This window comes from Molothrus ater, chromosome 15 (assembly GCF_012460135.2).
Source record: "Molothrus ater isolate BHLD 08-10-18 breed brown headed cowbird chromosome 15, BPBGC_Mater_1.1, whole genome shotgun sequence".
Classification (NCBI taxonomy): domain Eukaryota; kingdom Metazoa; phylum Chordata; class Aves; order Passeriformes; family Icteridae; genus Molothrus; species Molothrus ater.
Window position 1 is genome coordinate 4,777,332 of NC_050492.2, and position 15,368 is coordinate 4,792,699.

Consider the following 15,368-nt stretch of genomic DNA (forward strand, 5'->3'; position numbering starts at 1 on the left):
TTGTGGGAGTTACTCATTCAATAGCCAGCTTTGCCCTTTAAATTTATGAATCTCCTTCTTGCACTACTGTTTATTCCCCAGGAACAGAGCAATCAAACTGCTGGTTAATGCCTAGCAAAGACTAACAGGCACAGCTACAGACACAAACACAAAAAATCAGGGTCTTTGCATGTGTATGTACATGAAATTATAGAAGGATCAGTCAGCAGATCCAGGAACATTTAGGAGCTCTGAATCAACTCAGCTACAGGAAGTTTCTCTTCTTCATCAGAAAACCTTTTGTCTTTTTTTGCCATAGGTTCTGAGTAGTTGTTGCGTAGTGCCAAGTGAAGTGCAATAATGCCTCCATTTGTTATTGCAGTGGTGAGGATTATGATAACAGTGTTTTGCATTTCAATGGGCCCATGCAGTTTTAACTTTCTACATCAATTAATGAACATAATTTCAAAACACTTCTATTTTAAAAAGCATACATGTTAAGTGAGTAGTTGAATGAAGAGATAGTGGAGAGCTTACAAGAAAAAAAGAAAAAGTACTAACAGGGCTACTTCAATTCTGTAAGTCATAGAACAGAAGAATAAAACTCAGAGAAATTTATCAGTCAACACATAAGCTTAAATAAAGAGGAACTAAAATCACATAATTCTAGACTTTTCTTCATAAAAACCCTAAACATGCCTGTCTCTTCCTGTGCAGTCACTCACATTGCCTGTTCACTCTGCACAACCCAGAAGTTAAAAATGCAAATGACAAGATCATGAAAACATGCAATTATCTGCAATCAGTAAAAACTTCTCTGAGCTTATGTGTACGTGAGTGGGAGTACATCCAGATCGATTTTCTGAATCATCATTATGTATCCTGCTTTTGTAGTGTTCCCTTCCCCCTTTTCTCCCTCCTACTCATGCCTGTATTTGTTATGAAAATGATACTCCAGGAGCCTGCTAAAAACGACCTTTTTACAGTGCTTTTGGAATCCTCCAAGTACATGGCTCAAATGTGTTTAGAGTCCTTGGGGATTCTTTTGACTGTGCTTTCCTTGACTCTTTAAAGTGCTTTTGATTTTTAGACAGGCCCAGAATCCATCTATGCAGATTGCAATTATTTGGAAAGTCCCCACAGCCTTTCTGCAACCTTCCCCTGCAGGAACAAGACAATGAAGGAGTCAGTTCTTGCCTCAGCCTTCAGTCTCAGAGGAAGAACCTGCTCTAGCATATGAACCTGTAGCTGCAAGTAAATGGTAAGAGAAAGTCACAAAAGAAAAAGCAGAATTAGAGTGAGGACTCATTGCACTGCTCCAAGTAGTTGTTTGTTATGCACAATATATCCTAGGAAATCGCATTAACAAAAGGAAAGGAAATTTTGTTTCACTGTTCTGTTCCAGAACATTTTGCATCATGTACAAAGATATCAAAATATTGAGACATCATTGAAAATAGGCAGACAATTGCAGAGAGCAGTTGTAGCTTGGAACTTCAACACATTCAGAAACTTCGAGTTTACATATTCAGTTCAAAGTTCTGCAGCTGATCTTGACACCCCAAGATGGTAAAAAAAGAGAATTATGATTTCAGATTTATTATTACATTTCAGATATTTAATTTCTTTCTTTAAAAAGTTAATGTTGCTTTCCCCCACTGTTAAATCTCTCCTCAGTGCCCTGTTCTTGGCCTTTTTGCCCTGACTACCATAGGCTGTGCCCAGGCCCAGTGCACCGTGTCCATTCCTGCACTGAAATGAGCTGGAGCACTGGGTGCAGATGTTTCCCAGCTGTGCTACCCCGTGATTTTGAGTTCAAGCACTGCATGGTGCACACTGGGATCAGCTCACATTGCTGCTCCATCCTTTATGCTCTCACTGCTGTCCTCAGGCTCACCTGAGTGACTGTGCTGGAATCAGACTGGCAAAGTAACAAATGCAGCTTGAACCCCAGGAAAAGGCAAATATTTTGAAGAGTTCTTTTAAAAGTTCATAGCAATTCTTTTCAGGTTAAATTTTTAGATTTCTCAATCTTTAAACTGAACTTGGCATGAACCTCATATTTGGACCATTGGTCTTATACTACAGCCCACAAGATCTAAAGAAACCCATTTCATAATCACCAGAAGGGTGGCCACCATCCTTTCCCCTGAAACACAGAAGAAACATTAGGAAGTTACAGCCTTCCTTAAAGCCTAGCATCACATCCTCCTGAGCAAGCACAAAGAAATTATAGACATAGATAGAAAATTATCTTTGCAACTGAAAGATTTGGACTGAAAATATTTCAAATTACGAGACTAATTATGAGAACTGAAGAATAAGAGTAATTTCTATTTAATTCTACCCTTTTTTTTTTCCTCCTGAATTAAGTATTATTAGTGATACATCAATATAAAGTACTGAAAGAGGCATTAATAAATCAGACAATCTCAGTGAAACATGAATCCGTGGAAGCTCCTCTGCTCTCCTCCCTCACCAGTCATCCCAGTGCCCATGTGGGGTTCTCATCCCAGAGGATTCCTGCTGTGTGAGGAGCCACAGGAACCTCCCTGCCAAGCCATGCCTTTCTCCCTGTGCCCTCAAAGCATTCCCAGCTTTAAGCAGAGCTCTGCCCCTCTGGCTGTCAGGAATGAGACCCACCCTGGGGTGTTCAAAGGCAGTATTTTCATCACACATCCCCCTGGAAAGCAATGATTAAAGCAGCAATAAAGGAACACCTCTCAACTGGAGAAGGTAGAAACCAGCACTTTGTTAGGAGGAGGAGAGATGCTTTGAAACACACTGCAAGAGGACAATAAAAGTTAAAGAGCATTAAACAGCAGCTCCGAGCCTAAAGGTAAAGCAGCTAAATACTGCAGAAATGAACCATAAAAATAGCACCATAAAAATGCTACAGCCATGCATTACTGTGTCCTTACTTAGAGATATTTCAACCCTTCCATTACAGACCCTTATTTCAAAGAAAACAGAGTGATCATGTAGCCAGGCTGGGAGCCTGATGCAGCCATAAAGCAGGAAAGGGAAGGCACAGCCCCTGTTTGTTTACCTGAACCAGGAACACCACCCTAAAATCAAGCACACATCACTGGAAATGTCCCAGGGGAGGTTAGCCAGGGCTTTGAGCAACCTCAACTAGTGGAAGGCGGCCTTGCCCATGATGATCCTTAAGCTCTTTCCAACCCAAACCATTCTACAACGCTAAATAAGTACAATCAGGAACTCTGCACAGGCATGTTGCAAACTCAGTACTCCACTAGAAGCAATGAGCTGCTGCAATACAGATAAATGTAATTATGTAACAAATACAGCACCACAAAGGACCCACAAAGATTTGGGCACAGTTGCCTGAACAGGCCACATTAAAATATGTGCAAGCAGTAAAAGCTTCCTTTACATCACACTTTTCACTTTATGAAAATAAAGCAAATGTGATTAATAACCTTCACTCAATACTGAAACAAAAGATAGAGAAAGGATATATTTGGAAAATGCGATGTCTCCAAACAGTCTGAATTTAGCCCAAACTGCCTAGGACAACAAAGGAACAAAGGGAAAGTTAAAATATTCTTACCAGAAAAAAAAAGCAACATGCAGATGCGTGTTGTATTATTCAATGATTTCAGCACTTGGTACTGTTAGATAAAGAGACATCTGGAATCTAAATTGTGATCTGGGTTTTGTCGTGCTGACACAAAGCATTCCCTTCAGACAGCTCAGGTGCCGCCTTTTGTTTCATAATCAGTAACGTGACCACTTGCACATCATTTTCAGTAGAGAGCAGAATCTACTGAAGGTAACTGAAAGATGAAAACTGAGAGTTATGAAACCCTCTCTTGATAAAGCAGGTGCTGTCAGTGCTGGCTTGGCCTCCTGAGTGCTCCTCTACAGAGATTAATAAACAGATAACAAGATAAAAAAATTAGAGTCGTGTGCTGTGAAGAGGCAGAATGAGAGGGGTCAATGTTCTGCAACAAGCTAAAGCTTTAAAGTAAAAGGCTGAAGTAAAAAGTTACCAAAATATACCTTATTTTTTTTTGTGGGTATTTGTATCAATGTAGATGAAACACCAGTTTTAAGGGGGAAGAATTACAGGCTAATTCTGAAAGTCTCAATGATTTCACAAGCATCAGTTTCAGTCATTTTTGAGTTAATATTCTTGTGATGAAACTTGTCATCAAGCCCTGTCAGGTATGTAATTTCAGAGAAGAACTAAAATCGATCCTGAAGCAGCTCTGGAATAGTTTTGGAAGACAGCAATTCTGCCAGGACATTTTCTAATAGCTTAATGCTTGCCTGTGACAAACCTGTCTTCCAAAAAGCTCCAATTAACTGTCGGGCATCCTGCAAGCTCCAAAAATAACAGTATTCACAAAGTAACCTTTGTCATGTACACACATACTGCCAGAGGTTGCAGGATAAGAGAAAAGAGAGAAGAACCAAAGTCAGTAAAAGCATTCACAGTCACCTCTGGCTGGGAATAGGTACAAAATCAGACAGTAAAAAAACCCAGCCAGACAAATGCCCACTGCTGTGGCTCAGGGATGCCAGGATGATGGCAGAGAGTCCTTTTGTGAATATCCCAAGGATACTCCCTCCAGGTAAAGTGATTGGTAAATTGGGACAGTCTTGAGCCTTCAGAAATGACACATTTCAGGTATTGTTGTACCCAAGAACAATTCCAGACAGGAAGAGGCAGACCAGGAACAGCACATGGCCACTCTACACCAGAATTAAAAGTAGGTACTAACACTGGGCAATGAACCACACTGCAAGAACCAGTCTGGCTGAACAGGACCAACACTTCTATCTCGTAATTCCTAGCAATAAATAACAAATTCAGGATGTCCAATCTAAGTTCTATAAAATAGCAGAGGTTCTCACAGAAGCAGCAGTTCAGAGTCAAGGGTTTTTGGGATTTTTTTTTTTTTTAATTTGGCCAAAGTTAGCTCCAAACCTTCAGTAAGCAAGAATCTCCTCCTTTCCTTTTTTGGCCATCTTGACTTCAGATAACCTGAACTCGCTTTCCACTTCTTCATGGCAGCCATGTTCCCATTCCAGCAGAGCAGGACAAAGTGAGGGCAGCCCCCTGTGCACAGCCCAGCCCAGCACAGACTCCCTGCCCCTTACAGGCTCCTTTCCTCCCCATGGAGCTGCAACCCACCACTGATCAACCCCTGAGTAACACCAGCCTCAGTGTTGTCAGCTCCAGCCCAGCCACGCCAGCTCCTCCCGGAGCTCCACACCAGAGGGACAGTCTTGATTCAAGTGTTGGAGGGGCTGGGCTGGGGGTGTAACACCCCCAAGATGTGGCTCCTCAGGCTGTGACCCAGCAGAGCCCCTTGAAAACCCTGGGAGGCTGCAAACCAAACACAACATCCCAGAGGCTGTGGCAACCAAGCAGCTGAAACCCAGGCAGGAGCCAGCGCTCCCAGCAGCCCAGCTCCTCCACCTGCTCCTGTGTTTGTCACTCTCTGGGCAAGCAACACCACCCTGCTCTTCCAAGCACTTGATTCAGCACCACAATAGCTAATTTTAAATTCTGAGAGATCAGCTCTGCCAACTCTGCTATTTAAAGTGCAAGTTAAATATGTTTGACATTCCATACCCCAAATGACAACAAAGCAGAATATTTAGACCAGCAGCATGTCAGGCATTTATTTATTTATTTCTCTGTCAGGCCTAAGTGCTGCACCTTTTCATTTATATGCTGCTGTTTGCCCCACAGGCATCAAGCTGTTAACATGTACAGAAGAGATTAAAATGAACTTGCATGCTGGATGAGGTATAAATTAAAATTATAGTACTGTCAGTCATGAATCTCGGATTGTTTCTCAAAGTCTCCCAAAATGCATAATGTCAAGTGAGCCTCTGTTTGTTGCTTCAGGAACGGCAAAATGTATAATTTTTCAGCAGCACAGCCAATATGAATTCTAAGTTGTCCCTGAGCCTGTGATATAAATATGCTGTATTAATAGCAAGAGTTGTGTATGCAAGGAAGGTCCAAGTCAATAAAAGGCTTTAAAATGGGATGTGAGCAGCGATATTCACTGTGCACCTTCCAGTGCAAAGCAGACTGGGACTGCTGGGTCTTCTAATGCCACTCACTCCCCATGCTGTGTCAGAAAAACCACCCTGACACAGAGAACACCAAAAACAACTCCCAGCAAACCAAGGGTGGTCTCTGTGTGCTTGGGAGGACCACCAGTGGCATCCTCCAGGTGTCCATCCCCACCACCTGCTGTCAATGCACGGCGAGCCTCGTGGCAGGGAGGAACGATGCATCTGGCTCCATGTGGTCAGGAGGCTAATTTATTACTTTATTATATTATATTTATTATATTATGTATTACTATATTATATTAAAGAATACTATACTAAAGAATACAGAATACTATACTATACTACTATACTATGTAGAATAGTATCCTATACTAAAGAATACAGAAAAGATACAATGCTAAAAAGATAATAATGAAAACTTGTGACTCTTTCCAGAGTCCTGACACAGCTTGGCCCTAATTTGACCATGAGTCAAAACAACTCACACCAGAACCCAATGAAACAATCACCTTGGATAAACAATCCCCAAACACATTCCACATAACAACACAGGAAAAGCAAATGAGCTAAGAATTGTTCTCCTTTTCTCTGAGGCTTCTCTAGCTGCCTTTTCAGCTTCCCACGAGAAAACCCTGGGTGAAAGGACCATGTTCAGAGAAAGTGAATGCCCCAAGCACCCACCTGGTCTCGAGGGGGACGTTGCTGTTGAGCACCCAGCTGTCCTGGAGCTGCACAGACTCGGGGGTGGTGGCCAGGTCGTTGGGCGCCGGCGCGGGCGCGTGGATCTGGTTGCGGCGGTTGGTGAGCGAGTTCCTGTTGAGGGAGTTGGCAGAGGAATGGTGATGGGACAGGGAATGGTTGTGAGGAGGAGGGAGAGGTGGCCTCAGCGTTGATTGGCTGTGATGATTTGAAGGGCCTACAACAGAAAAGAGAAACAAATCACAAATGTGTGTGGTGGCACTGCTCTCCTCGGCATTTTCAAGGGGTCACTGCCTGGGAAAAGAGACTGTGCCTCTTGGAGGCTGTGGGCATCAAAGGGTGGGCAAATCAGAGCAGTGATTATTGGAGAGCAACACAAAACAGTGCTTCCAGCCTGCACGGCTGGCATGTTGACAAGGACTCTATTTAAATTTTAAAATACTTCTTCATGGATTCTCCCTGGAGAAAGTCTCCTCAGTGGAGCAGCCAGGACAGCAGCCTAGCTGGACCATTCCCTACATCTACCAGGAGAAAATTCACCCCCTCTGTTTCTATCTGCTCATCTGTGAGCAGATGAGCTTTGATGGATTAAAAATAGCCTTTGAGAATATGGTCTTTAGGTCCCTATAAAACTTAATCAGAGAAATCAATCTTCTTTCATTCACTGTATTTTACCAATCAGCTTCAAATGAACAGGATTTGTGCCAGCACAAGAAGATTAAACTCCAAATATGAAAGGAGAGCAGCAAGGCAGAGATGGTATCTTTCATGTTATTCCATGTGATCAGGATTTGGCCTGTATTTTTCTATTTACTAAGGCCACAAACACACAGCAAGATCTGGAAATTATGTAACTCTTTCAGACTCTTTCATTGAAAAATGACAGATGATATTTTTTAGGGATAAAGAAGGATATAAACTTTTCTCATTCTTTGAGTACTGATATGTTTGCCTTGATAGTGAAAAATAATTTTTTCTAATCATTAAGGCAAATGGATTAAAATAACAGCACATGAAAAGAAAATCTGATAAGCAGGTGTCATTCTAACATTTTCACTATTCTAAACATAAATGTAGACCGGTAAATAAGTTCATGTGCAATTCTACACATTACAATAATTTATGTCTAATAAAAACCGCAAAACAGCAAAAGAGAATGAAGAAAACAAACACTATAATGAACTGTATGCTTTAGACATTGTATCAAGTTGTTTTCTAGTGAACATTAATCAGTAATACTAGAGAAATGATAATTCTAATGATGCATGTTTGTTTTTAGAGACTGAAGCAAAGTACTTCATTGTACTTAATGAATCAAATAATAAAAAGAAAACATCACAAAACATCATTTGCAGCAAGACTGATCTTTGTCACATGAAACAAAGAAGTCTAGAAAAGCTGCTAAACTGAGTAATTACTGTAAAAGTTAAGGAAGGCCAATATTTATAAAAACCAAAATAGACACAAAATGACACTGCGTCCCCAAAGCAGCAGGAGGCTATTTCCCCAGCATGGACCCTGAGCTGCAGCAGCACTTAGGGACATGGCTGGGGTGGCCTGCCAGTGCTGGGCTGGGGTCAGACTCGAGGATCTCAGAACATTTTCCAACCTGACCCAGGGTTCTACAAGTGCCCAGGGGCAGCTCTCTGCTGGCACTGCTCTGCAGGGCAGGGAGAGGCAGGGAAAAAGCCTCTTCCCAACAGCAACACAGGCAGGGAGCAGAGTGCAGCAGGTTTGGACAGAGGCTGTTCAGCATTCTGAAGGCTGGGCAAGCACAGGCTGCTGAGGAACAGAGCCAGGTGTACTGGGGCTTACACAAGGCAAGTATAACTTCTCCTCTGACAAGAAACTTTAGGAAATCAATTATAATAAATTCTGCATCCTCCCCATGTTGCCTTAAATCTACACAGCAGTTTCTTTATCTTTTTTGAATATCTGTTGCCAGAACATGCCCCCTGTGGGAATGTCAGCTGCTTGAAATACAAAGGCACCTTTTATGAACACATCCTAAATTTTAAGGCCATCATATGTGCAGCTCTCCTCACTATCCTTGGCTATGTCTTATCTAAGAATAAAAGAACACTGTTTAGCCAATGAAGTTTGATGTTTAAAACCCCCATTTGGACCTCCAAGAACATCAAATCTGTAATCTGTACTAGGTCCTGTGCCATTCCACAACAGCATGCAGAGCAAGACACAGCAGGAAGAAAATGTGTTTGGACAATATCCACATGCACAGAAGCTTAAGTGGAATTACTCTCCTAGTCTGTGTTCTGACTTTAAACAAAGCATGCTTGGATTTCAATAAGTGAATATTTATGAGTGATGAAATACAAAACTGTACCCTTGTGTTAATAGTTACTTCAAAAGACTCATGTGCATCATGTTTTCTCAACTTACTTTAGATGCAGCTTTTCCTTCTCAAGGATAAGCACAAAAAAGTCATACCCACATAAACAAACCAGTTTTGCTCTGAGAGCCACAGTAGCACCAGTTAAATACAGACTCTGAATCCCGTCACCACAATACACGGGGCTGCTCTTAAAAGTGAGCCAAGTGCACATCAATGAGAATGAACAGCATTTCTGTAAGACTAAAAAAGAGCTGAAATCAAATTACCACAGATTATTTAATCTGCCTCAAGATTCAGCTCCCACACAGTAAATGTAAGATACTTTGCAAAATGAGCTGTGCAGAGGAAACTGAACACACATTGCAGCTGCAAAAACGCTGAAATCTGGTGCAAGACAAATGTAGCATTTAATATAGAAAAATAAACAAATACCAATATTAACATCATATAAATATTATATAGCTTCTATTAAAATGTATAAAAGCTTATATATATAAAAAGTACTAACTAGGGACATGCACACACTTGTGTATATATGAGAGAGATAAAAGCTTAATGTGCTTCTTCTTCATAAACCTGTTCAAATGAATCAAAAACAGGAGCCCAACACTGTTCAGCTTGCCAGGGATATAAAATCGGATTCACATCTGAACATCTGAGCACTTCTCTGAGAGCATCTTTGCCTAAATTAAAACTTCACCAGCAGTACCTGCAAATCTGCTGAGCTCTGAAGTCCAGAGCAGGAAATCACTTGTCCCACAATAAAGGATCCAGAGGGATTGGCCCCATGGATCCCATGACATGACACGCTCTGGCCCCTGGAAATGGCCTTTGATTTGGAAGCTTAAACACAATGAGTGTCTTGATGGAGTACATCTGGCTTTTTACATCAGGAAATGATTTTATTTTTGGTATAGCAGTAGCCAGTATTGGTCTGGGGGACAATACTGAGGAAATGATGCCTTTTCTCATTTAGTAGCTGAATTAGTCATTTCACCAGGATACACTATACAAGCTCAAACATTTAGAATTTAAGGAAAAATCTTTTAAAACCATAGGGAAAGTCAAAGACCTTGAAATCTGGAATACTGGTACTCTCCACACTTAGGCTTTTAAATATTTTTAAATTTCTCATTTAAATTCACAAACAGACAACATATCTAATTCCAATCAATTTTAGTACACATTGATTGTATGAGCATTTTCAAAAAATCACGGTCTGGTGTCCACATAATCAACATGTCATTCTTCAAGAGATTCTCCCGGAGTCAAGAATATCAGCAGCACTCATTTCAAATTAGAAGTTGAGTGAGGGTAAATTGTGTTGTAATTAAGTAATCTGAGAATACAAAGTCTGATCTGTGTAGCTTTGAGGCAATCATAAGCTACCCAATTGACTTAGTTTGTTTAATCAGAACAAAAATAAAAAAAAAAAAAAAAAAAAAGTATATATATATATAGAGCCCCTGGATGTCCCAGAATTACAGGTACCTCAAATTCAGATCTGCTTTAACATGGTCAAATAGTTTTTTCACAGCTCTTCCCAGGCTTTGGTACACTCAACTCATGCACTAAACCCAAGCAACACAGTGATCTGAGGAGAACAAGTTGATCTCCCATCACAGAGATGAAATACGAAGCAGGAAAAGCAGCATCCTTAATCTAAGCAAAACAATTGCTTCCCTAAAGCAGTTGGGGAAGCCATCCAGTTCTTTGTCAATACTGCCTCAAAAAGTAATGGAGATTGTATCTCAGTTGCGCTGAATTACCTTCTGAGACATTATTAAATGCTAAAGAGACATTACACCTCCTCATCATTCCTTTTCACAAAAGAACTAAAAGGGAAAACCCAAACATGTATTATTTTTCTGAAATGAACAATGACACAACTATTTTCTTATGCTTTAAACAATGCAAATACTGAACAAAAAAAAACCCCCAAAACTGAAGCTAATGAATTGAAAGAAAGTCATTAAAAACCCACAGACAACCCTTGTCAGCCAGCATTAGAAACCTTGTCTGCAGCACTGCTGGCTCTTTATTCAAATCCCTCTGCCATTTGTTTTCCCAAGGAAGCCACATCATCCCATCACAGTGAGTAAGGGCTGTTTCACAGAGCCACCTTCCAAGCCAGATCCATCTTGCAAGGCAGCTCCCATGACTCTGAGTCAGGGAGAGCCGGAGTGTGGCAGCGGCACAGGGGCGGCTGTGCCCAGCCCCAGGGAGCTTGGCAGGGTGGCACCAGGGCTGCTGCCCAGCATTCACAGGCTGGGCTTTGTGCTGTCTCTGCTTCAGTTCTCCTGTTTGTTTGCTTCATTCTCTACATTGTTTTGTGCTAGGCCCTTCCTAAATGGCATCTCAATGTTTTGAAAATGTTTTCAACACATGGTGTAAAGAAGAAAGTTATCTCACTCCTAACCATGGATACCATTACCTCTCTCTCTTGTTGTTTGAAACCCAAGACATTTGCCAGGTGTTCCTTCTTTTGTCTGCCTGGTTTTTTTACACTCTTTGAGGCAAGAATAGGTTGAATGACTGGCTGTCATCCCAGACTGTACACTTCAAACTGAAAATTCAGTAAATGTGTGATATGAAACAGTAAGTCACTTATCAGTGTCTGCCAGTGCATTGCAGCCATGGCCTCAGCACAATATTACAGTACAAAATTAAATGTTGCTCTGACAAAAAAAACCCAAAAAAACAAAAACAAACACAAAAACCCAAACCAACCAAAAAACCACCAAAGTAGAAATACCCCATTTCTTGCCTACAATATCCAGTGTGCACAGTCATAGAAGCAAAAGCAAAACTGGACCCTTCAGCAGGAGTCAAACCTAAGGGATTACAGTCCTATAACCACCTCTTTCAACTGAGGGTCACCTGCAAAAAGGTTCAAACTCACTGCTCTACAAGATAGTATTCCCTGAGACACCATGTACTAATTATATTTGTTGAAATACATCACTTAAATATTCATTATCACACTGCATGAGGTGCATGGGCTGCATGAAATAATGTCTGGTCAGTGGCAATCACATCAGTTCAATAATACTGTTTATACAGCCTCAGTGTCCTGTGGGACTTTACCATATGTATATGTGTGTGTATGTTACACACATATGAAAAGGTAGGCACACTATTTCAAATTTTGAAAGAGAAGTTGGAGTTTTCTTCTTTCTAATTGAAAAAGAATGATCCCACATTTTTTTCAATCTATCTTTTAACTGAGTTTCCCAATACTGATATAAATATGAAACATATTTCAGAGAGTTTAAGGATGTATTTATGTTCTTCAGCTCAGGTACATGAGCACTATTCACACCATTGTTTGAAGAAGGCACTGAAGTAAGAAGAACTAAAAAGAAAAGCAGGCAGGTCTATTTCTAAGCAATGAAGCTCATTATTACTGTCATCATTACTATGGAAAATTTTAGTGCAGAAAGGTAAACGTTGTTCTCTAGGCTTGGCTCTGCAGAATGGGAAAGAGCTGGACCCTGTCTAAAGACTCAGACAAATTCTTGCCCGAGCTCAAACAATTTGAAGCACTGGGAATCACACCAAAGTGAAAATGAAGACACAGATTTTTCTGAAAAACAGAAAGAAATTTCTCAACAGGAATATTTAGGCCAGCAGTGGAACCTGGTGACATTTTCCTGACAGGATTATGGCCTAAAAGCTGCTGCTTCTTTGACTCGCCTATGGGGGACCCTGAAAATTGTCATGGTGACGTAAGAATAACTGTGCCATAATTGCCAGTTCATTGTGAGTCCCGAGTCAGGTGCAATAGAAAGTCATCCCTGAAGCTGTTACAGCAGCACTGAGGATCTTGCATCACCCAGTGAGCTGGAACTCTTTTGGTTTCCAAGGGGCACAAGAAATGCCAGCCACGGGTGGTTTAATGCAATGCACGACCTTGATTATTTCAGAAGTGTCACAGAAGGTATTACACAGTGTCCAAAACACTCTTTTTTTGTTCAGCCCAATCTCCTAAAAAATTTATACCAGAAAGAGTCTCTCAAAACAAATTTCTAAAGTAATTATGTCAGAAAGAAGATCTACTAGGAAACAGCTTTTTAATAAATCAGCCTTCTAGGTGCCGCAGCTCTTTGAGAGAAGGAATGGTTTATCAGCAGAGTAATGATTTGGAATCTTTCTGCTGTTTGAAGAATCTGTAAGGTCAAGTTGCACCACTGAGAAGTTTGGCAGCTGAACTACAAATGAAATATATTGAACCAGGCTTTCAGCATCACGTAATTTCTCTGTTTCTGAGGCAGTATTATCTCTTCCCAGCAGCACTAAATTTTTCAACTTCTGAATTTTTTTTTTCTTATTCCATCTTATACTACTGCCTTAGGACAACTCACCATAATGCACAGTGCACACCAATCCAGACTTTTTTTTTCTTTAGTTCAACAGCAGGATCAACAAAAATATAGTATTTTTCTTGTCTAAAAGGGAAAAAAAAAACCCAAGAACTTCCATCTTGCAACAATGTTCTTCAATGGGTTTTCAGGGTTTGACCATTTTTTCCCAGAAATACTTACAATATAACCCCTTTGGCCTCAAAAAGCATGAAAATAAATAATTAAAAACAGTTTTACTTTTAGGCTGAACCAACTGATAATCAACTGATGGAAATAAACACTGATATATAAGCATCATTAACATGAAGGCTCACTGACATATACCAGCAAATAGAGTGTTCCTGGAGGAGCTACCTGGGAGAATTCAATTTCATAGCTCCTGGGAAGCCAGTTATTTACTACCTGGACCATCTGTTTCTCAACATGCACAACAGGTAAAAATAATTTGTGCGGAGTATGTGGAAAAAATAAGAGGAATGTTGCATAATTCTTGAGTAAAGAAAAGCAAATATAATGCAATGTACATGATGCCCTGGATCAGGCATTTCAATGGGTTATTTCTCTTTTTAAAAGCAGGCAAGATACACGGATGTACAAGACAGAAACAAGGATTTGTCTGCCTCCAGGGTACTGCAATCTGCAATACTACATGACTGGCATTTCTTTCACAGGCAGTGAGATTTCATTTGAATTCTTTATTGGTTGTTATTGGACTAAAGAAGGAAAGTCACAAACCATTCAGATAAGAAGTCCTGTTTAAGTTTCCTGACTTTCCAAGGTACCAGAGATGTTATCTTCAGCTACAAGTAGTAGTAAAGTAGTAGTAAAAGTACAAGTAGTAGTAAAAGATTCCGTTGCTCAGGTGAAACCAAGGGTTAATGAATAAAATACAGAAAAGCATTTTATTGTAAAGTAAATTAATTGTAATTAATTTGTAATTAATTGTAAAGTGCTGTATGAAAGGCCTCACACAATTTATCACTCAGATGAGGCACCCATGGAGCTTGTACTGGCCAGCAATTCTCTCAGGAGCACTGCAGCAAATACTCCCCTACCACTGCATTTACCATGGAAAAATCTCCTGCAAGCTAGAAACTCACTCTGTAGCACAGCAGAAAGGAAACAGCCCACTGAGAACTTTGTCTAGGTAGAAAAGATCAAGTGTTGTCTTCTCTAAATAGCATTACTAACATCTTGCAGAGAGACTCAATCCTTACCATGACATTAAACCTCCATGCAATTCTCCATTAAGGGAGCTTGAAGAGACTCTCAGAACAAGGCTTGTGAGTATTCACATACTCTCAACAGAGAGAGACATAATTCTCTCTCCCAGGATTTTTCCTGGGGACAGCAGTGAGAAAGCTCAGAGAGAGAAGAGAAAACAATTCTTATCTCTACTTGCTGCTTCTGTTTGGCACATGTGGAATGTGTTATGGAGATCGTTTAATGAAGAGTGATTTGTTAATTAGACAAATGCTGCTGATGGTTGTTTGGACTGACTGACCAATTAGGTCAAAGCTGTGTTGGGACTGCCTGGTAAGGGGTCACAGGTTTTTCTTTAGTACTTCAGTAGTATACTTTAGTATTAGTATGTAATATAACTTAATGTAATATAGTATAGTTATAGTATATATATATTAATAATAATATACTATATTATAATAATATTAATAAAGCAATTGTTCAGCCTTCTGAATCGTGGAGTCAGAGCACATTATTCCCTGCCTGGGGGCTGTCCTGCATGGATAGGCTATGGATCTTTTCCATTAAAAAAAAAAAAAAAACAACAAACAAATAAGATCCATCTAATTGCTTACAATTAGTGAAACAGCAAACACCATCACTTCTCATCTCCTGGGGCTGTGCTGCTGCTGCCACCCCTGCCCAGCTCCCCAGCCTGTGTCCCCCAG

The 15,368-nt window shown here is 40.5% G+C and overlaps 1 protein-coding gene across 4 annotated transcripts in view; it reads right to left on the reverse strand.

The window, feature by feature from the left end:
* Window positions 1-15,368, reverse strand: part of TENM2 (teneurin transmembrane protein 2) — a 737,821-nt gene that overhangs the window by 170,083 nt on the left and 552,370 nt on the right. For all 4 annotated transcript variants that reach the window (XM_036391814.2, XM_036391811.2, XM_036391822.2 and 1 more), the window contains one exon: window positions 6,724-6,958. In XM_036391814.2, the coding sequence (XP_036247707.1) occupies window positions 6,724-6,958 (235 nt within the window). The remainder of the gene's footprint in view (window positions 1-6,723; window positions 6,959-15,368) is intronic.